Source organism: Diorhabda sublineata, chromosome 9 (assembly GCF_026230105.1).
Source record: "Diorhabda sublineata isolate icDioSubl1.1 chromosome 9, icDioSubl1.1, whole genome shotgun sequence".
Classification (NCBI taxonomy): domain Eukaryota; kingdom Metazoa; phylum Arthropoda; class Insecta; order Coleoptera; family Chrysomelidae; genus Diorhabda; species Diorhabda sublineata.
The window spans coordinates 21,133,019-21,156,296 of record NC_079482.1 but is presented as its reverse complement, the minus strand read 5'-3'; the positions used below and the strand labels follow the sequence as shown (position 1 = coordinate 21,156,296).

Genomic DNA, 23,278 nt, shown 5'->3' with positions numbered 1-23,278 from the left:
ATATTATATACTTATATAATTTAATAAATAAAATGTTATGATCATTCAGTTCAATGTCAATCTGGCCAACCTACGAATTCAAAATTTACAATGTATGGCCGCCTGGCTTAGACTGAATGGAGGGGCGATCTTCCATTAAGTCTTGGGCAACTTGAACATCTATTTCGGGTATTTTTCTATAAATTCTACCCGGAAATATCATAAACTAAACGAGATATTGTACAAAATATACAAATGAAATGTTTTTTTTGATGTACCCAAATTTGAGTTGCCTTTGCATATTGGAAGGAAAAAATTGCGGTTAAAAAAATTATATCGTCTCCAACATGATTTGGTGAGGCGGTGTTGCTGATACGAGGCTTGCTACAACAAGTTTTGAGATAGACAAATAAAAACGAATATTTATAATTGGATATTGCTTTATTATTTTTCAGAATATTCTCCATTAATATCACAACGCTTTAGCATGCGTTTGAACCTCCAAAACATGTGATTTGCACCATCAACCTCTTCTTGAAGTGTAGAAGAACGTTCTACGTTGTTTTTATATGACTGAGGCGACGCCTTCTGCAGGACTGTTATTGACTTTTTTCAGCGGTTCTTTGCATCCAACGCGAACAATTTTTTTGACAACCAAATATTTATGCAATATTAAATGTATGCAAGTGGAACTTATTCCCACCAATGCATCAATCTCACGTTATGTCACATGACGATCAAAATCATCTTACGCACAACATCGATATATCTGGCAAAACAAATTATTTTACACGATTTTCACGAAATTCCTACTGTAGCGAACCCCAAATTGTTACATGAAAAGTATATGTAAACAACTCAAATAGCATTCGTATGATCACCATCAAACATTATTATGGTAATATCAGATTTGTCCTATTCACATTAGTATTTCCATATTTTAGAACTTAAGTAATCACCTTTCTTTAAATATGAAGTGTACGGACTGCGGTCCTTGTAAAGTGATCATAGTAGTAAACGACAAGTTGAATTGGGTTCAAACTTATTTCTACTTGTTTTAACACATAGATTAAGAGATATACTGGATGCAGCTTGTTGATGGTTATTATAAACATTCTATGAATCGAAATTCACAACGATAATTGAGATACTTTGTAATATCAAACGTGATATTTTCCGTTCCATTGTCGAAAAAATTACTTCGCGAATTTACAATTGATCCGTGATACTGGATACCAAAATTAAAATGTAATTCATTCTTTTGTGGTACATCTCCACTACTTTACCAAATTTACCTTGTTCGAACAACTCTAAGTAGATATTGATGATCCGGGACAGCTTTGGTAACCCTCTCTACCACACCCAACACTTCTCCGTTCGAACTAAGTTGAGCCAAGGTAGCTAAAGTTTCCAAAGCAGCGTGTCTAACTTTTCGTCTTTTATCTCTTAGAGTAGCAGCAGCAAATTCAGCCATTTTGATAATTTCTAAGTCGGTGCGAGGAAGTAGTCTAGACGAAGCCATTAGCACCTGCAAAGCACCTTCTCTAGTTTTATGAGCAAAACATCTATCCATAATTTCTTGTAGAAATCTTTTTGGAGAACATTTATTCATTATCATCAGAGCTAAATAGACACCAGAAGGAGCTCCTATTTTACATATTTCTAGACTCACTCTTCCCAAGCATCGCTCCAAGATTTCAGCTCGAATATTTTTTATCATTAAACCAAGAGCGGCCTAAAAAATAGATAAATATGGTATAATTATGAGAATATTGATCATTCAGTTCTTTAAACTAGTATGGAGGGTGATTATTCTTTGAAGAATATAACGAGAGCTTCAACTGAGTTTACGATTTTTTACTACTCATAAGTAATGTCGGTTTTCACATGCGAAAATTCGTACGCCTCAATTTAAACATGCAATTTGTTAAGACTAGTCTCTAATTCTTTGAAAAGTACAATCGCTTCACTTCCTTGTAATCATTCTCACTCTGTTTATTTATTATATTTATAAGGAGTAGTATGAAGTGCGATAAATATGAAATTCGTGTATTATTGAGACATTATTGCAAGCAAAAGTTCAAAGCAGCCGTGGCAGCAAGAGAAGTATGTAAACTTGAAATGGAAGACACAGTTAATGAGCGAACGGTACTGCGTTGGTTTAATGGTTTTAATTCGTTCGTTGACGCTGAGGTCGTTCAACTCCATGAGATATTGAAGTTACAAAGGAAGTAGTTGAAAATCAACCAGTTACCAGCTTCTAAAGATACTATATATCGATATTTGAAATCATTAGGAAGATATATGAAAGTTGTCGAATAGTGCCATTGAAATTCAAACTAAACATCGAATTGAGGTGTGGAAATAGCTCCCTACCATGCCGAATATTGATAGTTTTATTAAACGCATTGTTATTTGCAATGGAAATGGATTTTTATAAACAACCCAAACATGAAAAATCAATGGTTAGGTAGAGGATAATTAACAGAGCCTTAGGCAAAGAGAGGTTGATTCTAGTCTCTCTGGTGGAATAGTGAAAGTTAAGTGGACTTCGAAATTCATGCGAGATGGTCGAGCTATCAATGACGAGATATAAAGTGGACAGCAAAAGTATGGGAAAAATATCCAGATTTAGTTAACAAGACAATGTTAAACTACATACTCCGAAAGATACGCGGAATAAGATCGAAGAACTTCGTGATATTGAACTTCTACAAAATCCAGCATTCAGTCCAAACATTGCGCCGTTAGATTACTATTTATTCAGATTCATGAGTGGAATAAAGATTAAATTCAAACGAAATTTTGAAAATATAGTACGACAATTTTGTATGATCCTTCAATAAATAAAGTGTTTATTGTAAAACCGGCATCACTTATAAGACAGCCTGTATAACTTGACCATCCTAGCTGGACACTTTTCATATTTTCGAAAAAAAAATATATCGTCTCTGAGCTCTTACTGTCTTTAGATGCAGCACGAAGCATTTAAAAATTTTCCATGTCAAGCACCAAGATAGTCAAATTTTACTTGAATTGTGATTTATCCGCAACTATTCGGAAGTCGATTTAAACAATGTATTTTCAAATTTTAAGCTTATATATGAATATTTCAGTATACTAGAGCGTTTTGACGGAAGAGAAACTTCTCAATGTAGTAAAAAACTTTTTAATTTTTCAACATAAACTGCTTCCAATTCAACACACTTAACAAGCTTTCCTAAGCTTCCGAAGCGTGTCAGCTTATCAACATGATATTGGTGAGCTACCGTGCCACCATTTTTTAAATATTTAATGAATATCACACCTTTAGAACCTCAAAAAATGGCCATGACGTTATTGAATGAAAACAATGTTTTTGCTACCTTTGGAGCACATTCCTATCTTTGTTTCTTCTTTATTTCATTTACAGAGATATATTTATGGTTTAATTCACTCGGAATATATTTGAATATTCATTTAATTTTTTAATTTTCAATGCAAACAAACTTTTCAATAGCGTTCACCAATCGAGATAGTCGCCTCGCAGATAGTTTTGTTATATGTAACGTTTCATGCAAAAAATTGCAATCCATTGAGTCGATACATTTACTTCTTTAGCTATTTTGCATACTTTTATTTGACGATCGCTAAGAACTGATTTTATTAACAATATCTGGAGTAGTTACAGTAAATGACGGTTTCAGCGTGCAGTCTCATATGTATCATACTTGTAAAAGTAGACAATCACTTACAAACCATTTCATGGGACGGATCATTTTCAGAATAATACTAATCTGATTTTTCCTCGATTCCTTAAATTATTTTTCATTATTTATCCAACAACGGGTTTAGTTCATAACTATTAACAGCAGACATTGACATGTTTTTGTAAACTGAACACACTGTTTACGCTAACAGTACACCAATACTGACAATTATACAGTCACATGACCTGCGTTTCGATAACCAAGTTATCGTCTTCAGAGACTGAAGATGAACTTAGTAAAGTTACTCGTCCGTCAAACTACCCTTACATTTGTACGAAGACTTAAAGTTTTCTACTCACATCTGCAAGAAAATGAAGTTTATCAAGATACTGGCAAGCGAATAGTGCTTCAAAAAGTAGAGCTGCAGGTCCAGCTTCTAGACTCTCACAAGTTCCTGGTTGCTTTAACATCTTAACTAGATTATCCAGTGCCTCAGATTTATTCCCAAAGCTATCCTGTAAAAAAAGAACTGTTAGTATTATCAGAAATATTTGAATGAAGTAGAATTTCTGTGTCTTTGATATAATTTGTATAATTAATGTAGATAACAAATAGATTCAGCATTATGCCTCCATTGATGATCATTAATACATTTTGTATATGAATGAAAAACAATGGACATAAAGACAAAGCAACGACATCGATTCCAATAAATAATCGATATAATTCAATGTTCTAAATCAGTTTTCATCCACGGTTTATCATTTTACTTCTCCGCCAAGTTTCCACCATTTTTTCACATTTCTTGTTTTCTTTTTCCGCCATGTAACTCTTGCCCTTCCATGCCTTTTTCTCCTCCGGTTTCTTTCATATCCTTTAACACTATTTAAGGTCCTTGCATCCACATATATTTCTGCCCTTTGATCCTGTATGTTTTAAATCTTTCATTACATTTTCTACATTCCTTTCCTTCAATATTTTTTGAATCGTTCTTCGACGGTACATTTACTTTTCGATGTTTATTGGACCCGTAATTGATCCCATTATTTGTCGTTCGTTTACCCTTCTCTCCTTTTCCTTCTTTCGAAACTTTCCCTTTGAGTGACAAATCATACCCGTTGGTGGTTAGCTCATTAACTCGATCTTCTGGCTGGTAGAATTTGTTTGGGCAGCGATGGGAAAACTTACATTGTCAAAATAATAATTTCATTTCTCTTTAATATTTTTAGCATGTTTCAAATGCTTCTGGTCAGTGCCCAAGAGTATAAATCAGAGGCAAGATCACTTTCGATGATTTGTTGTTAGGTTAAAAACTCGATGTCTTCAATTCCTACTACCTACACATTTAATTTGGTGATTGCCATTCTTACTAGAGGATGCCTGCTGAGGTAGACTACACGGCTGTAGGTATATGAGTAATATACATTCACATTTGAAAATTTAACTATTGAAAAGTAATTTTGCGGATTAAAATCTTAAATTTTGATTGTACAATAGAATAAAAAATAGATTCAAATGTTGCTGACATATGAATAAAATGTGATATTTTTAGGTTATATTGGAAAGCTTCGGAGCTAGTTGGTTTTAAGTTGCTTGGACATAATAATTTCCCATTTAAAATTATTTAAATTTGAAAATATTGCACAAATGTAATCCAGGCAGAGATACAATCTCTTGTATGTAATTTAACTCAACTCTGGTACGAACCATTGAGATTTGCTAGTCATTTAGTTTAAGGATAACATAACGTTCCTTATTTTTACACTCCTCTCGGATTACCAGATGTCTATCTTATATTAATGTGATTGTAAAGAATCATACATTTAGCTACTTGAATTTAAGTGTATTGATTAAAATTTATGGTGCACGATCTTAATAGGGACCCACATAATAGATGATTGATTCCGGGTGGGTCTTGGACAATTGAGTTCCATTGAGATATCAAATTACATACTTTATTTATATCGATGTGACTCGACCACGTCTAACTACTTATTTTATTATTTAATAAATAGTTTTGATGTCCCGATAGGAGATACATTACGAGGGTTTTCCACAACATAATATCAATATACAGTTACTTGTATTTTTGTATAATATATTTTCAGATTCTACTAGAAACGTGAAGTATTTTATTGACAATCGAAAATTGACATTTTCTGCTTGAAAGCTTGAAATAAAATGTGAATACTTTGATGTTCCACTCAAACCAAAATGATTGATAGTAAATGATTCATTAACCAAGATAAGAAAATTGCCTTGAAGGAGATAACATTGATATTGTATTAAAGAAATACAAATATTTGATCTATTTTCAGTTCGAAATACATTGTCATCAATATTAGGCGGTATGCGACATGAACATTTGCAAAAGTACCATTAAAATAAAAGAATTGAATGCTACTTTTTCTGAAGCATAAAAGTGTTGGCTCTACATAATTTTTCTGCACTAGAGTTATAAATTTTGACCTGAGCCTGGACCTAAATGTATATGAGTCTGACCTACTTCAGGTCAAAAAAGGATTGTGTTAACTATCTTTACGTTGCTGTCCCGCCTTGTTCCCGCATAATCACCAATTCCAAATAAATACATTTATTTTTCTTTGATGTGCTCCTACCGCAAATAACTATTTGCTTAAATTGACTCATCTTAAAGTTCTCACCAAGTTAAAAGGTGCTGCTTCAAGCAGTTGATTTTTCCCACATTTTGATGCAACAGTCGACACGTGCAATATTTTTGTTGATGCTAGTCTCCTACTCATGCCCGAGATGAAGATCTCACGGTATATTACCAAACGAACTATTCTTTTCAACCAAAAATCGATGTTTTCAGACATAACGACATTGTGAACATCGGTCATGATTTAATTCATAGTTTCATATAGTGATACAGTCGAGGCTATATAAGATATAAACCCTTGTATACCAAAGTTGAATAGGCAGTTGACACATCCAAACTTAATTCTTTAGTGCAAATATATACTTAAACATATATTTTCTGGAATTATATGTTTATATTTTTTGCCATAAAATACACGCTCAATATCTACACGACTACTATTCCATTATATTTTGTCAATATACGGACTAATTTGAGCTATTCGTGCATTCACCCTGAGATATCATGTCAGTCACTTCCATATAAGTACTGAAAATGTAATGATATTTACGTTTGAATTTATGGGCAGGTTAATAACCCTCCCAATTCATTCAATTCAATTGAAGAAGGACAAAATGCAGTAATGAATATTGAAAAAAATCATATAATGGACATCCTTATGTTTCTCTGGAACCTTTGCAGCTTAAGATGAAGCTTCCCCTTGAAGACTTGAACGAGTCTTCAATTTTGGCAATTGCAATAACAGATGTGTGAGCTGGAGTTGTCTTGATGAAACAACATTTCATTATGTGCCAAATGCAGCCGTTTTGGCTTGATTTTTTCGCTAAAACTTTGCAGTAAGTTCGCCGTTGATAGTTTTGCCTTTTCAAGGTATTCATTGAAAATTATCCCACGCTTATTCCAAAAAATCGACGCTATAACCTTGCCTGTAGATGAAAGGGTCTTTGCCTTCTTTGGAGCCGGTTGTCCCTTGTCAGTCTATTGCTTTGAATGATCTTTTATTTCGGATGTGGAGTAATGGACCTACGTTTCATCCATCGTTATGAAACGGTGCAGAAATTCTGCTTTATTTCTGAGAAACATTACCAATCACTCGAGGAAAACATCTTCGCGACGTTGTTTTTGTTCCACGGCACCCACTTTGCACAAAGCTTTCTCATGTCCAAATTTTCAGTTACTATGCCATTACCGCACTTTTTGAAATGCCTACTACGTCTGCTAGCTCGCGTACTTCCAGTCGATGATCATCCAGTGGATTTTCTTCAAATTTCTTAAGTCGTCGACCACTGCGGTGCTGATTTTCGCAGGTCGTACGGACTCATTTAAACTCTGCTACCCAATTATTGACTATTGATAACGAAGGAGCTGTCTCACCTAGACTAGAACCTAGTTCAGCTTTATATTGGTTAGTCTAAAGCCTAACAAGCCTTTCACATAACGATGATCAATTTTTTTCGTGTTTACATATCCGTTTCAATCTTAAAAGATATTCTGTATAGATTGTTTACTTCCTGGTGTTTTTGGGAACTTCTGGGATCATCCTCGTAGATTGATTGTTAAATTTGAAAAGCTTAATTTCAAGTGTAATATTTAATTTTGAGGAAAAAATTAAATTATGGCTAAAGTAAGTTCAAACCGAATATTAAGATGAAAAGAATACATTGATTTTGAGAAAGCTGGAAATCAATTTGAGCTGCCAAGTACCTCAAAATTGAAACCTAAATTACGTCGCGAAATTGCAGGTTCAGTCACAAACAAACATCGAAGAAAAATGGAAAGAATAATGTGAAAGTTAGGGAAATATAAACGCCGCAAATTTCTAGCACAGTGTATTTCGAAATGATTTATCACTAGATATTTTTAGACGATTTCCAAATTAAATTTATGCCATTAAAGTATTTTTAAACACGTCTTTTGAATTAGTATCAAGGTATTATTTGCAAGTATAATAAAATACCCTAAAAATAATTATTACTTTAATTTAATTTTAGGGTTGTTAGTATGAATAATTATTATTTTCAAACGTTTCTCAGCTTATTACCCATGTTTTTATCATTGTTGCAATTTACGGCCAAATAAAATACGAAAAAGATCAATTTTCTTATTGTTTTCACATGCGGTCCGTCATTTTATTAAATAAGTCACGTGAAATGCAAATATTGAGTAGAACATTTCAGGTCACGGGAGGAAACCAGAGTAGTATTTTACGTTGGTGTGAAAGTGGAAAATATAAAACAAAAAGCATTGAATAAAGAAAAGTAATCAAGGGAGAGATGTCAATGACGAAATAACTGAAGCTATGAAAACAATTTATGAAAAGAGCATAAACGCAATGGGAAACATTTGAGACCACAGATTGACTACAACTATAACGAAGCTTAACCCCAACTTTATTAACTTTTTTAATGGATGAAATTATAAAGGAAGTTACTAGAACAAGCAAACAATTGTAAGTAGCCACAAGAACTTAAAACAGAGTAGAAATAACAGAAGTATTTGATAATTGTTTGCTGTTTATTGTTTCAGTTATTTTTATAGAGAATTATAAAAGTCGGGCGTCGAATTTCTATGCTGTTGTTTTTCTTTGTAAACACTAGAAACGCCCCTGGAATTCCCAATTCAAGGTGTATATCACTCTCACTTCGTGATACCTATATTCATATTAGGTTGCTTGACCTACTTTTTCCGTGACATAGAGTAACCAAATCAAGACATGCCATTTACATCGACCAGAGAACGACCCTTGTAAACTGCCCACGATATATGTGTTCCATATTTGAACGGTTCATTAGAATCTATTAAATTTATTTTTGTTGTTTTTTCTGATTGGCGTTTCTAAAAACCTGTTCAGGTGTATGACTCATAAAAATGAGTCGAAAGTTTAGAGTATCGCTAATGCAAACTGAAATTAAGTGATAAATCAAGATCGACGTTCTTTTGCTTGAAAATAAATTATATTGGTATTAGAATAACCGCATTCAAGTTCTAAATTATGCTTTTAGGCCAGGGCACTTACGAAAAAAAAAAGGCTTTTGGAGACAAAATTAATAAAAAACAACGCCATCGTCTTCTAGGGGTTGAATAAAAGTTATGTGCATAAAATTCAACATTTTTTGTCCATGCGTTATTTTTTTAAACAATAAAAACACCAAAAAATCGGTAAAAATTTTGTTTTTGCGTTTTTCGCTGAACCTATGCAAGACTTGTCTTTGTTACTCCAAACAATATTGTAGAGAATTGAAAAATCTAAATTTCGATAATTTGTTGCTTAGATAATTTAACTGAAAAGAGAAAATTTTTAATTTTTTAAATTGTTTATAATTTGTTTAATTTTAAATATGAAGGTTTCTTATTTACTAAAAACCGAGATCTCGATGTACTTAATCAATGCTCTAAAGATGGGCCCTGTGGCCACAATAGTTTTTGCAAAATGGCAATTTAACCATAGGAGGCCTTTTTTTCAAAGGGCCATTCCTCCTCACCGGATTGTCCTATCATCATTTGGAAAGTCGCGTTGGAAAGAAGAAGAGTTGAACTAAAAATCCCTAGTCTCAGATTTTTAATTTTTTTCACCTCAACAAAGTGTTCAAAAAAGGTGTAAAAAAATTATGAACAATTTTTTTAAACATTTTATAAAAATATCGTGATACCAATGTCATATTTGGAAAGCTGGCAGTTTTACCTACATTAAAAAAAACCTATATTGGTCAATTTGGAACGAAGCTGTCATATTAGTTTTTTGCTAAAATTCATAACTTTCCCAGAATTTTCCACTCTATGAATTTTGTAATTTTCTGTATGACTTAATTATTAACTAAATAAACAGTAATTTTAACTGAAGGAGTTAGCCCGGCTTAAAAAAAAATCAAAATCGGCCCAATAGTCTTGCGTAGCATTTTTGAGCGCTCCGACTTTGCTTCTTTTCATTATCCCCACTATTCCGCTGTCGCGTCGTTGAAACTTTTATTGATAAAAATTTTAAGCTTCACCTACAAAATGACGCAAAAACAAAGCCGCAGTGGATTTAAAAAAAATGTCTAGCTTCGCCCCAAATTAAACTGCCAGCTTTCTGAATATGACATTGGTATTACGATATTTTTATAAAAAGTTTATAAATTTTTTTTAACCCTTTTTTGAATTTTTGAATACTTTTTGAGGTCAAAAAAAATTCAAAAAACTGAGATGGGGGATTTTTAATTCAACTCTTCTTCTTTCCAACGCGACTTTCTAAATGATGATCTGGTGAGCAAGAAAGGTCCTTTGAAAAAAAAGGCTTACTATGGTTTAATTGCTATTTTGCAAAAACTATTGGGGCCACAGGGCCCATCTTTAAAGCATTGATTAAGTACACCAAGATCTCGGTTTTCAGTGAATAAGAAACCTTCATATTTTAAATTAAACAAATTAAAAATTTTTTCTTTTCGGTTAAATTATCTAGGCAACAAATTATCTTATTTTCAATATTTTTCAGCTCTCTACAATATTGCCTTTATTAACAAAGACGAGTCTTGCATAGGTTCAGCGCCAAACGCAAAAAACAAAATTTGTACCGATTTTTTGGTGTTTTTATTGTTTAAAAAAATAACGCATAGACAAAAAATGTTGAATTTTATGCACATAACTTTTATTCAACCCCTAGAACACGATGGCGTTATTTTTTATTCTACTATTAATTTTGTCATGGAATTTCGTAAATGCCCTGGCCTATTTGTAAATTCATGCAATATTGAATATAATGAATTATATTCAACAATTTTGTGGAATAAAAGTAGTAAAATGTATAGTAAAGTGGATTTTGTTGGTAAATTTTGTTGAAAGAAAGATCTTTACCATTTCATGATTAATAATATTTATTTTACAGACGCCGTGGTGCATATAATCGAGAAAAAATGTCACAGTTCTCGACTTTTATATTATTCACCTAACATACAACTAATTTAGATTATTTTGCTTCTTTGTACAAAATATGATAATTTAAAATTACTCACCTCTGAACTTAAAGATGACAATTTCCACTGCCTATTGAAATCCAAATTTTCATTTACATCTTGTGGCATTATTTCTTCTGGGACAGTTTTCTTCTTCTCGTGGTTCAAATTGTGAGGATACACTGTAAAACTATTATAACCTTTGTCTGGAGAAATATATTCCAACGCTCGAACGCTATTATATCCCAAAGGCTGTGTTCCATCAACAATGTCTTGACTCGAACTTTTATCAGAAGAATATGTACTTGTAGATAAGCTATTAGCGTTGAAAAGACTGATTCTCAAATCTTCGGGTGGTTGTTCTTCAGATATTGGACATATTTTGAAACTGTCATAATTTTTTTCTGATTCTGTAGTGGTATCACAAGAAACCTCACCTGACGACATCGGACATATTTTGAAACTATTGAAACTCGTGTTAGCTTCTGTAGATGTAACGGAAACGTCTACAGTACTAGGGCGTCGTTTCTTGGCTGGACTTCTTGTTAAGTTGTGTAAAACTTCGATTTCCTTATGCGGCGGAAGAGGACTGACATTATTGATAGTCCTAACTGACGAGATAGGTATAACAGTTTTGGAAATGTCTAAGTTATCTGACGATCTGCTTTTTAATTTCATTTGCGGTTTATCTGAAAATAAATAATTCCATATTTAGCTTCTTTGAGGTAATATTCTAATGGAAAATTCTAGACCGATTTATTCAATTATTGGCATTCGAAGTATATTGAAATTTGTGTCGTCGCCTACATAAATAATTGCATCAGTTTACATGGTTTAATATCCCAACTGAAAACTATTGATCATATTGTTTTTTTAGGTAATAATCAGAAAGAACAACGAAAAGCCTGTGTCGTTTGGTTAACTTAGTATAAACAATAAAAGAATAATTAATAGTAACAAATTTTGGACTTCTTTTTATGGTTTTTTTTGGGTCAGTTTCTTTTATCATATACAACCAGTACAACCCTAAGATATTTGCATCCCGAAATCCCTGATGAAGTTCTTCAAAAATCTATAAATGCTGTTGTCAGGGAAGATATTCGAATGTGAGTACAGGAAAATAATCTTCAAGGACATATTCATTCCTATCTGTTGAAAATAAGTCCGCTACAACATATTCATAATACTCACTTTTGTTTCTTAAACTTTTTGAATGACTTCCAAGCAGCTTTTACATTGACAGATAAGATAATTTCAAACTGAGGATCTGTGGTTCAATAAATATTCCTTCTTTCAGTTTTCCTTCTTTCTTCTTTCCTATCACTAAACTATTCACTAACACTTATTATCTAATTTATTTAAATACACTGTGCTTCACTTCTCACTCTGTCTGGCTACTAGAAATTTATTTTATACCTATCATCTCACTCTAATCTCTAGTTTGTCTTAAAAAACAAAAAAGCCTTTCTAGAAATGGTGCTTATAAGAAAGGACGCAAGATAAACAGGTCACAAAAAAGGTGAACTAAAGATTAACTTAATATAAAAAGTACCCTGCGCATCCGCCAAATATTAGCTTCGATTAACGTACTGAAGCAGGACCCTTTTCACGGTCTAAATGTTTAAATCGGCAACTCTACTCATTTCTGCACTTTCCAGTCTTATGAAAATAACAAGATGTCGCCTTTATTCCTTCATTAGGTACTCATTAGAGGCTTTGAAGCGCTTCCCACACATCACAGATCTATCTTGAAATTCATTTTTGGTTACCAGCGAATTGTGTTTGAGCCTTAGTATTGTCCGGAGGCTGAAATCTGATCTAGAAGTTTTTCTAACTGTGAATTTTGTGTAACATAAATTTCTCTTTATTTTATAATGATATGTTAAAACCAGAAGAAAAACTGAAAGAGGAAATATTTATTGAACCAAAGATCCGTAAAGATCCTCAGTTTGAAATGATCCATATCTGTCAATGTAAAAGCTGCTTGGAAGTCATTTAAAAAGTTTGAGAAACAAAAAGAAAGTGTTATTAATTTCTTGAAATTTTAGTTTTACATAACTTTTCATAAAACAATGTAATCTGTACATTTTGTTGTATGTTGACCTTTCACAGGATTAGCTCAAGGACTTCAGAATCTAGTTCAGAACTGTAAAATCCATAGAAATGAATTGTTGCTTAAGCCACTCATTAAACATTTGCATATCAAAGCAAGTTTACGCTATTTCTTGTTATCTCTGAATTGAGTGAATTCGGAACAGATATATACATTTTGATATTGTAATTATTGAATCCATTAATTTGTTTTTAAGAAAACATTCTCGATGTTTTTTACTTATGTTTGAATTTTGTACATTGATCAATTACGATATTTATTATTTTGTATTTATGTTGGTGATGTTTATATTCTGGAAAATTTAAAATTCTTTACCAACTTTAAGTCTGTAGCAAAAAAAATTGAAAAGTAAACGCTTAATATGCTCTGAGACACTGGAATAGTTTCACTCTAGTAAACATGAGAGCCAGATTTTTATTGTTCATTTGATTCACAAAGCAGAGCAAGAAAACACAATTATGTGAGAAAATTTGAGTCACATAATTATCAATAGTCTAACCAAAAAACTAGAGAAAGCTATAGAGTATGAAAAGGTAGCACTATGTGCCTTTATAGATATTGAAGTTGCCTTCTTCAGCTCCCCAAGACATTCCATCCATGATGCAGTGGTAAGACGCCGATAAAGAAATGGTTGGAAAAATTTTAGACGAAAAATTACACATGACAAAAGTCTGTGCAAGGCAGGTGTCAAAATATGACTCCTGACCAAAAGCTCTTGCGTCAACGGCTCTGCTCAGATTTCCTTGAAAGGTTAGAAAAAGATCTGCTTTGGAAAGGACCCGATTTGGGTCGATGGAAGCAATAAAGCAAAAAACGGCAGAGCTCCTTAAGACGCTCACCAAAGAAGACTTCCAGCACTGCTTCGATCAATGGAAAAAACGTATGTAATGGTGTGTAGCGTGGGTGGTAGAGTATATCGGAGGGGAAAATTCGAATGTAGAATAATTTTTATAGGAAAACGCTTTTTCGTAACCAGTATCATAATTCAATAGCCAGACCTCGTATGAGTCGATCACTGTCACATTCTCCAGTGAACTGACAGCATGACCAATAGAAATGTCCATCTATATATACGTTCATTAGCTACTCAAATATTATTTTACAAGTAATCACCTCAAAACTTTACTTACCTTTTAAAATTTTCTGTGGAATATTGAACTTTTCCTTCAAGTTAGATTCTCGACTAAAAGGTATTCTGGATGTTTCAAAGTTTCTGCTTAAATTCGGAGCCGACTGATGTAATCTATTTTTTGTAATATTCTGTGATCTTTTTAGAGGTGTTGTCGGTAGAGAAGTTATTCGAATTGGAATGAGACTCTTCTTAGTAGTTATAGCTACAGCATCTGTTACAGTTATACGTAAAGTATTCTTCGGTTCGTCTTGATTACTGCTATCGCTTTCAGGAGTGCGTAACTTCACATGTTCTCCGCCGAAACGTACTTTTCTAGGCGTTCTTCTTGCTGCTTCTTCATAATCACTTCCACTATCATCATTCAGTACCTTTATAACACCAAACTTTGATTTAACTTCTATCTCTCCAGGATTACCCACTCCACTATTGGGTCTACTTTCCTCGTGAATTTTCATAGTAATCGCCGGTCCTGTCTTGAGCGTTATTTCAGTTTCTAGAATGACTTTATCTTCTAGAGCTTCGTCATGGCTCCAGTTATCGTTTTCGCTGATCATTATGTCTGTGTCGCTATAATCTATAGGAAGACCATAAATTTCACAGATTTCTTGAAGTTTTCGATACCTCTCCAATCCGATTAGATATTTGAACCTCTCATCACCAAGATTGTATCTGAAAAGTAATATATTCAAGATCTATCATAAAAATAATGTAAACTCTATGTCGTAAAGTAGCTGCACTGGATGTTAGACTGGTCTGTTACGTAGCGTAGCGAACAGCCGGGACCGCGTAAATCAGAGGATGAATGCCTTTCCTAGTCTCAAGTGTATGGAAGTTGTTCCTTTTTCTGGAAAGGCCGCAATCGCGGCGGTCATCTTGGAAGGCGGACGCAGTACTCTAAGCGATATGGCTGAAGAATCGAACAAATAATTCTTGAACGGCTCGGTTACCGCAAAATTAATAAAGTTTGCACGCGATTCTGCGAATTGGCTTTAGAAACACCCACCTTACACTCCCGATTTGTCGCTATGCGGGTATTGTTCAATTATTTCATTGAAAGAGCCCTTCGACGGAATGCAATTCGAAAGCAATGAGGAGGCAACACCTTAATGAGCTAAATATCAAGCTTCAAGGTGAAGATAATATGATCAATAACATGTTTTTGACAGTAAACTCATTTGATGATAAACTTGGTTTATGGCAGTCACAACTAAACACCGGTCTAACAATGAATAATCTTGCTGAACGTTTGGAATCCAATGATGTTGGGGCTAAATAAACTTCTCTTGTGTGGATTCCTCAAAATGAGTTGAAGCAATAATTTCAAGATGTGAGAAAATATGAGAACTTCCTTGACGTGTACCATTCACTACTGATGTTATGACAGTGCCCATTGATTTTCCCATGGAAATAATTGACTTCAGGGTCCAGTTTCTATCTTAGACTTTTAGAAAAATTATTGGGCGAAGGAAACGGAATTGCTCAAGAATAATGCTATAAAAACGGCAACATTGTGTGCAAGGACATACTTGTGCGAACAAACATCGAATGAAAGTGTCGTAAGTACCCGTCTTTCTGAAAAACATGCGCATTGTTATGTTGAACATGTACCGGATATTGACAAACTTATCAAAAACAAATATTGGCCAATAGGCCCTTTTTCCATATTTAAACTGTTCTCACATTAAAATATCTCAATATTTTCAAATGCATCCAACATTTTATTATTGTTCTGGTACCTTTCGAAAGATCGTAAATAATATTTAACAGAGTAGGTTTTAAATTGGTTTATATATCCAGCCATACATTGAAACAATTATTGGGTTATCCTATAAATAAAATACCAAATTTAGAAAAGAATGGTATATATTGTGACAGGAAGTATCTCGGACAGACTAAGAGATCCGTTAAAGTCCGGTTTAAAAAGCACTTAGCTCATTTAAAATATAGAAAGACCTTAAAATCGTGTATTGCCGATCACGTTGCCGGTCATAATCATAAAATAAATATAAATAATGTGAAACTGTTAAAAAATGTAACGAATAATAAATATTTGGATACATTTGAAAGCATTGAAATTGTTAAATGTAAGAACAGTTTAAATAGGGACAAAGAATCGATTCCTTACATCCCACTCTACTGTTTGATAGTTAAGAAACGAATGTAGAATTTCTCGCAGAAGAAATTATCTCACTGGAATTTTTTTTGGCTGGAGGAAGTTTATTGACGAGAAAATTTAGTTCTTTAACCTTTGAAGACGATAACTTGGTTATCGAAACGCGCGTCAAACCGATTGCTATTGCCGGAGATTCAAAGTGGGTACTTCATGTTAACCTGAAGAGACAGCTCAAAGAAATTCTAATATCAACCAACCAAATCATTACAAACGAAGTTATACTGATATTTTATCGTTTACTGAATTAATTTATTCAATTCAAATAAAATACACCATATATTTAGATTATGTAGTACCTTAATCTGGCTAATGATTTAGCAGGAATCTCCTGGTTGATATTTGATCTTTCCAAATCCTTCCACAATTGCTCAAGAACTAAACTCACAGTTTTATCATCAGTTTCGGAATTTATTAAAAACGGAGTTGCGCTCATTAAATAATCCGGCGAGTCTATCAAGTCCCTCATAATCTCATAATAATTTCCACTTAATTTCAAATATTTCTTAAGAAAGTCCAACGCAGTTTTTCTTAGGGAAGGTGAAGAATGGCCCAAAATTTTTATAATATCTGGAACCAATTCTTGCATTCGTTTATCTAGATTCGATGACTGGGTTACTTGAATAAGATCCATAAGCACTCTAAGAACATGTTGGCGAACTTCTTTTTCTGGATCGCGTAGTTTGTCACGAATTGATTCGTATAATAAAGCTTCGCTCACTCCATCTGTAATAAAACAACATCTTAAGTTTTGTGGTATTAATGTAGGAAGAATGAGACAGATGGTGACAATAGGAACGTGGTTTCTGAGGAAAAAATTAATGTAAAAATATTAAAAATATCAAAATTTTGGACACCTGCATTCAAACTTGGCCGTATCAGCTTGACTGACGACGAGCGTTCAGCGAAATTGCGACTACCAGTGAGACCATAGGGAAAGTTCCTCCAGTTCCTTCAGTCGCATTTGATCAGTTTGATCCAAAAGCGCATTCGATTGATTGATTCTGAGGCCTCATTGAAGCGATTTGAACAAAGCAAGTCGGATTTTTTCGCACCGTTGATAACTCTAAGTATGGGATTGTTTCTATTGACTATTTCCAAAAAGGTGAAGCAATAGAAGATTACTACGCTGTACTGTTTCATTGAAGTAACGCAGCTTCTTACACTTCAGTGATCATCAAGAAGAAACATTCACGAATTGAGCTTTGAATTGATTGATCAGCCACAGTCTTCACCAGATTTAGCCCGTCGCATCTTTCTTTTGATTAATAACCTCAAAAGTTTCACATGCAAGAGAGAGATGCATATCGCATACGTAAATGCTTATTTTGAGGATTTAGAGCATCACCGGAAGAAAACGAAAACTTTCTATACCACCCCAATTCCCAGTTTTTCACTTTTCCATACTACGTCTAATGACATCAGCTCTAGCTTTAATTTCATACGCTTATGGAATACTGTGAATTCGATTGAGTTTTACAGCTCAATTATTATCTTTTATTGTTATATAAGGACACACTATATAAATAAAATAACCCAAACCAACAGTATGCTGAACAAAAAAAAACTTGAATTGAGATTTAATAATCAATGAACATGTCACATGAATGATTAAACCGATGCCCTATTTATGTTTAATGGAATTTGTAAAGGGCAAATTATAAATAAATAACCAGCTCCAGTCTGTAAAATCATGAGTATCTGATAAGAATCGTCCTAGAATATTAACTAATGGCCCAAAAACTCTCTAAAGGTTACTTTTGATAATACCACGATTAAAACGAGAATTGCGAAAAATCAAAGCTGTTACCTTGAATTTAGCATGAGTTTTTATGTGTCCTTAAACTGGAAGAACAGATCTGAAATTATGAAGTCCCGAAATTGGCTGTTTCGTATATTGTTTGACTTCGTATTATTCATAATTTTGAGTTTCTTTTTATATATTCAATTGATTCTAATGATTAATAAACTTACTTTGGAGACATAGAATCGTTAAATAAATCAAAGCATTATAAAAACTTTCAGTTTTTCTGGAACACATTTATTCGTTTTTCTTACCTGGGAGTCGTTTAGTTCGGACAATAATTTCCCAAATTTTAGTTAATGATGGTTTGGCTTCTTCTTGGGAGCTGAGATTTGTACTCCGATTAGAGAAATCTTCGTTTGTTTGTGTAGATTGATACTCTAGCATGTTTTGAGTACAAATTATAAACGAAAATGATGCTGGTAATCTTATTCGTATATGAAAAAAATGTTAATACAGTACCTACGAGGATTGCTATTTAAATTTTGATATAGACAAATAAAAATAAATATATATATAACTTGGATATGGCTTTATGGTTTTTCACAATATTCTCTATTTATATCGATAGATACACTTTTGCATTGAACGAATTGTCGAAGCATTTTTTCCACCCAGATACCTCCAAAACATGTGATTTGAACGCAACAACCGCTTAATCAAGTGTTGAAAAACGTTGACCTCCCAATTTATTTTTGATCTGAGGGAATAAAAAGAAATAATTGGTTGTTAAACAAGGACTGTATGACGAAAGACCCGTCACTTCGACGTTTTTGTTTGAACTAATGTGTGTTGACGTGGTGGAGAATGGTTCATCTTCTGCAATAGGTTTTCCTAAGTTTTTTTAACACTTCTGGCATAAAAATGCTGATGTACCATTCAAAGAGGACCGTTCTACGCTGCTCTGATGAAACAGTGGCAACAGTTATTTAGAAAAAAAAACAAGCGACTATTTGCTCCGAAGACACAAGTTTTTTTTGGAGCGATTGTTAAATTATGCGGTATCCAATGCGATTTTTGGAAGCCAAATGTTCATGCAACAGTGAATGTATACGAATAAAATTATTGCCAAAGTATGTATCAACCTTACGGAATGTCACAAGATGATCATTTCACGCAGAGCATCGAGATGGTGCTTCATCATCAAGAGTTGATCGGCACTGTGATGTTGGTTTCATCCACATCCACTAGTCATAGAAAATCATTCCACTTCTTAACCAGTATCTGTAAACAACTCAAATAGCACCTTCACCAGTAAAAATATTAAACTTTATGATGGCAATATCAGATTTGACATATGCCTCAATGGATAATAAATCTCTACAATACCATGGAAAAAGTGATAATGCAAGAAGAGTTCATCACCATCAGATTAAGTAACTCAACCAAGGTCATCAGAAGGTCTGATCGCAATATTGCCTAATATTATCAATCATTGCGAGGTATTGTTAGAAAACCTCTTGTCGCTTTTACATCATCATATCATGTCGAGAATGACAAACTTTTTATAACAAAGAAGCTGTTTGGAAATCAACGAACGTCGTGATTTAAATCTGTAGGCCAATATTGAAACAGATTCAGCCAGATAGAAGGAAAGTCACCAAGTGCATCCATCACATGATTTTACTTTTTGTCAAAAAAACTTACATACATAAGTATTTTCACGTAAATTGTATTCATTAATTGTTAATTACGCAATTATCGAATTTAACGACTAATTGCAGAATTTTCCAGAGAAAATGAGATTTATTGTTTCCAAAGTAATTTGGCTGCGGGATTCTGAATTATCAGTTGATTTAGGTAAATCCAAATGATTTGGAAGTTCTTGGTTTAATCGAAGTGCAAAGATCTACTAATCATGAAAAAACTTTGTTATTGTTAGGCACTATTACAAATTTCAAACAAATATTGACATTAATCAGGAAACTACATTGAAAAAAATATTAGTCTTTCATATGACAAAGATCCAAACATTTATTTACTTTTAGATGAAGTTCAAAAAAGAATAATTTAACTTCACCACAGTTTAAAAACTCATAAAGCCGTAAAACTGAATTAAAAAAAATATCAATAATACAAACCCTACTCCTTGTTTTTTAAAATTAATTCATGAAAGATAAGATTTATACAGATTAAGATTAAACAAGTATGTATTGGTCACGTTATTATACCGCACAAGCACCACCAAAAAGGAACACGACGGATTGCCCGAAGTTTTGCGTGTAACTGGCGATTGTTTTTCTAATAACCCGGAGTTTTCATGAGAATTTCATGCATTGTGGCGCATGCTACAGGGATTAACTTATCCGCATTTCAAATTCGTATTTAAAGTTTAGACAGTTTCCGAAATCAATTTATAATAATAAAATAAGTATGGAAGTAAAACTAGAATTGTACGGATCTTGGTCTTTTGGTTTCAAGATTACCGGAAGGGAATCAATCACTTTTGGATATTGTTTGTTATACTGAACACACTATTTACTACGACCATTACACAAATACTCACAATTACAGTAAGAGCGAGCGTTACTGTTGTGGTAGCAGTATACAGTGTGTTCAGTAGAAGTATCTCGAATTTCCAGTTTAGTAGAATTTGTTATTCCATGATTTTCTTCTTCTCTATCTTCTCTAGTATTATTATACCTACACTGGTGTACCGGTGTTTTAACCAAACACGGTCATCTAAGTCGCCATCTGCACACCATGGGCGTTACAGAAGATCCGGAGTGCTACTGGTGCATGGAAGAGGATGAAACTTTATCTGTGAGTTCCCAGAACTCACGCGAACGCGGTTCGAACACTTTGGTAAGCGTCACAGCTTCCCTAATGACATCAAAGGGTTCAAGCAAAAGCTTCTGACAGGACATCGCCCTTTAGTTACGTCAAGTGGGGCACGACGGGCCTATCTGAAGGTTTATGTGCTCAACGACCTCTTGGGTGCCCACAATGCTACTATGAACTATACCTACACTTTGCTTTGTGACATTTATTCTATAAGCTTGTGGTGGATTGTAGAATTCTACCACGGAATAATAAAGTCTTTCAAGAAGAAATGACGTTGTCAATCTCCAGAACTTATTAAATGTGTTTGCCACTTTCAATTCTGAGGTAGCTAAATGAATATTTTTTAGGCATTGAAGATGATGGGATTTTTCAGCAGATCGGTACTGGGTATTGTTGAGTAGATGCCCAATTTTTTTCTACTAGTGGGGTTAATGCAAATTGGTCTCTCAGATGAGTCATGAAAGTGTTTGCGAACCAAATAAATGAATTCTAAAATAAAAAAAGTGGGAAGAGTTGAAATTATGTATTTTTCAAAATATAATTCGCAATGCGTTCTACTACTTAAACCATGAATGTAACGAATAGCTCTTTTTAGTCATTTGAAGATAGATTCTAAGAGGTGTAAACTACAAGAAAGGCAAATCATAACGAATATGCGAGTAGTAAGTTGTTAGAGCAGTATGAGAAACTATATCTAGGGAAAAGCCCTTTTTCAAAGGATTCGTTGATTAGAGAACATAGAGCGTTAATCATCACTTCTTGAAAATTTAAAAATAACTTAGCTGATAACCCATAGATGCCGCAGGAAGCATTATTTTGAATGCTGAATAAGGTTTGGTCCTGCTCAAATCTATCTATAGATCTAAAGAGACTATCAGTGATTCTTTTGGAAAAAACGAGGAAAAAAAGTATTTGATTAACGCGTTTTGTTTCTTAAATCATTGATAACAGATCCCGCTTCTTTCGAGGAATTTTTAGATCTAGAGATGTGATTGTTGTGATAGTCTAGAATTCTTTTTGTTATTGTGAGTAAAAAATCTGTAAAATTTGGAATAAAAAATAGGTTCCAAAATAAAAAAACAGTTATTTGTTAGAGCTTAAAGTATTTTTTTGCTGCTTGAGAGCGGTTATTTTACTTTACGCACGAGAAACACAAGTTTTTTTCTACAGTTGTACTTTTAATAATTAAAACAGTTTTCTAAATTACTTTAGGTTTATAATAGGAGTTAATTATGTATAATACTCTGACATATTATGAATTTGTGTTTAATATGCAGGTACAATTGTTACAATTATTTATAATAATTTCAATTCAGAGGAAATTTCTTCCATAACTGAAGATTAGAAAGTTTGTTAAACTGCCGATGTAGATGGACACGATGAACCCAGCATATAAATCTCTTTCATTATTGTAAATTGGAAATTCGGTTGAACAAACGGTGTAGATGGACACGATCAAACCAAAATCTTTTGGCCTACCTCAATTTTGTTATTAATAACGTCTTCTGTACATCCACATTCGACAATTGAGTTTTCCTACCCTCCATATCTTTTAAATTGGATCAAATTGGCGCCCGAATAGCTGATGTTCACCTGAAGTAGTGCCCAGTGTATAATAATTATACACAAACTAAATGAATAGATTGAGTTTATTCTAAATTCATACCGTCTCCACTATCACTTGAATTATTTCCAGTGATATTATCTAAATCTTCTGTTTCATTATCCTTTAAGCTCTGGTTCCCAGTATTCAAATTGCCCACTCCGATTACTAGGTAGAATTGCATGTTTACTGGAGGTAATTATTTTAACAGCTAGGCAATATCTAAAATTCATTTTGGGGTTGAAAGTAATAGAATTATCGTACTTTTGTTCCAGATCTCTTGAGGCCATTAAAAGGATAAACGACATACTTATTTTTGTTATTATAATGCGAAGCACCTCTCGCTGTTTCACTATTTAAATAACTTTGCATTCTGGCACTATCGGCCAATTCAAAATTACACAGGCGCGGTTTCAAGAGAGGATCACGGGGGTCAAAACCACCCCCAAATTGTCT

The 23,278-nt window shown here is 33.4% G+C and overlaps 1 protein-coding gene across 1 annotated transcript in view; it reads right to left on the bottom strand.

The window, feature by feature from the left end:
- Window positions 1–18,822, bottom strand: part of LOC130448552 (uncharacterized) — a 57,933-nt gene extending 39,111 nt beyond the window's left edge. The window contains exons 1-7 of the mRNA XM_056785966.1: window positions 18,690–18,822; window positions 16,931–17,357; window positions 14,841–15,130; window positions 14,460–14,795; window positions 11,277–11,905; window positions 4,028–4,183; window positions 1,275–1,714 (exon numbers count right to left, since the gene is read on the bottom strand). Of these exons, the coding sequence (XP_056641944.1) occupies window positions 1,275–1,714; window positions 4,028–4,183; window positions 11,277–11,905; window positions 14,460–14,795; window positions 14,841–15,130; window positions 16,931–17,357; window positions 18,690–18,822 (2,411 nt within the window). The remainder of the gene's footprint in view (window positions 1–1,274; window positions 1,715–4,027; window positions 4,184–11,276; window positions 11,906–14,459; window positions 14,796–14,840; window positions 15,131–16,930; window positions 17,358–18,689) is intronic.
- Between the last annotated feature and the right edge of the window lie 4,456 nt (window positions 18,823–23,278).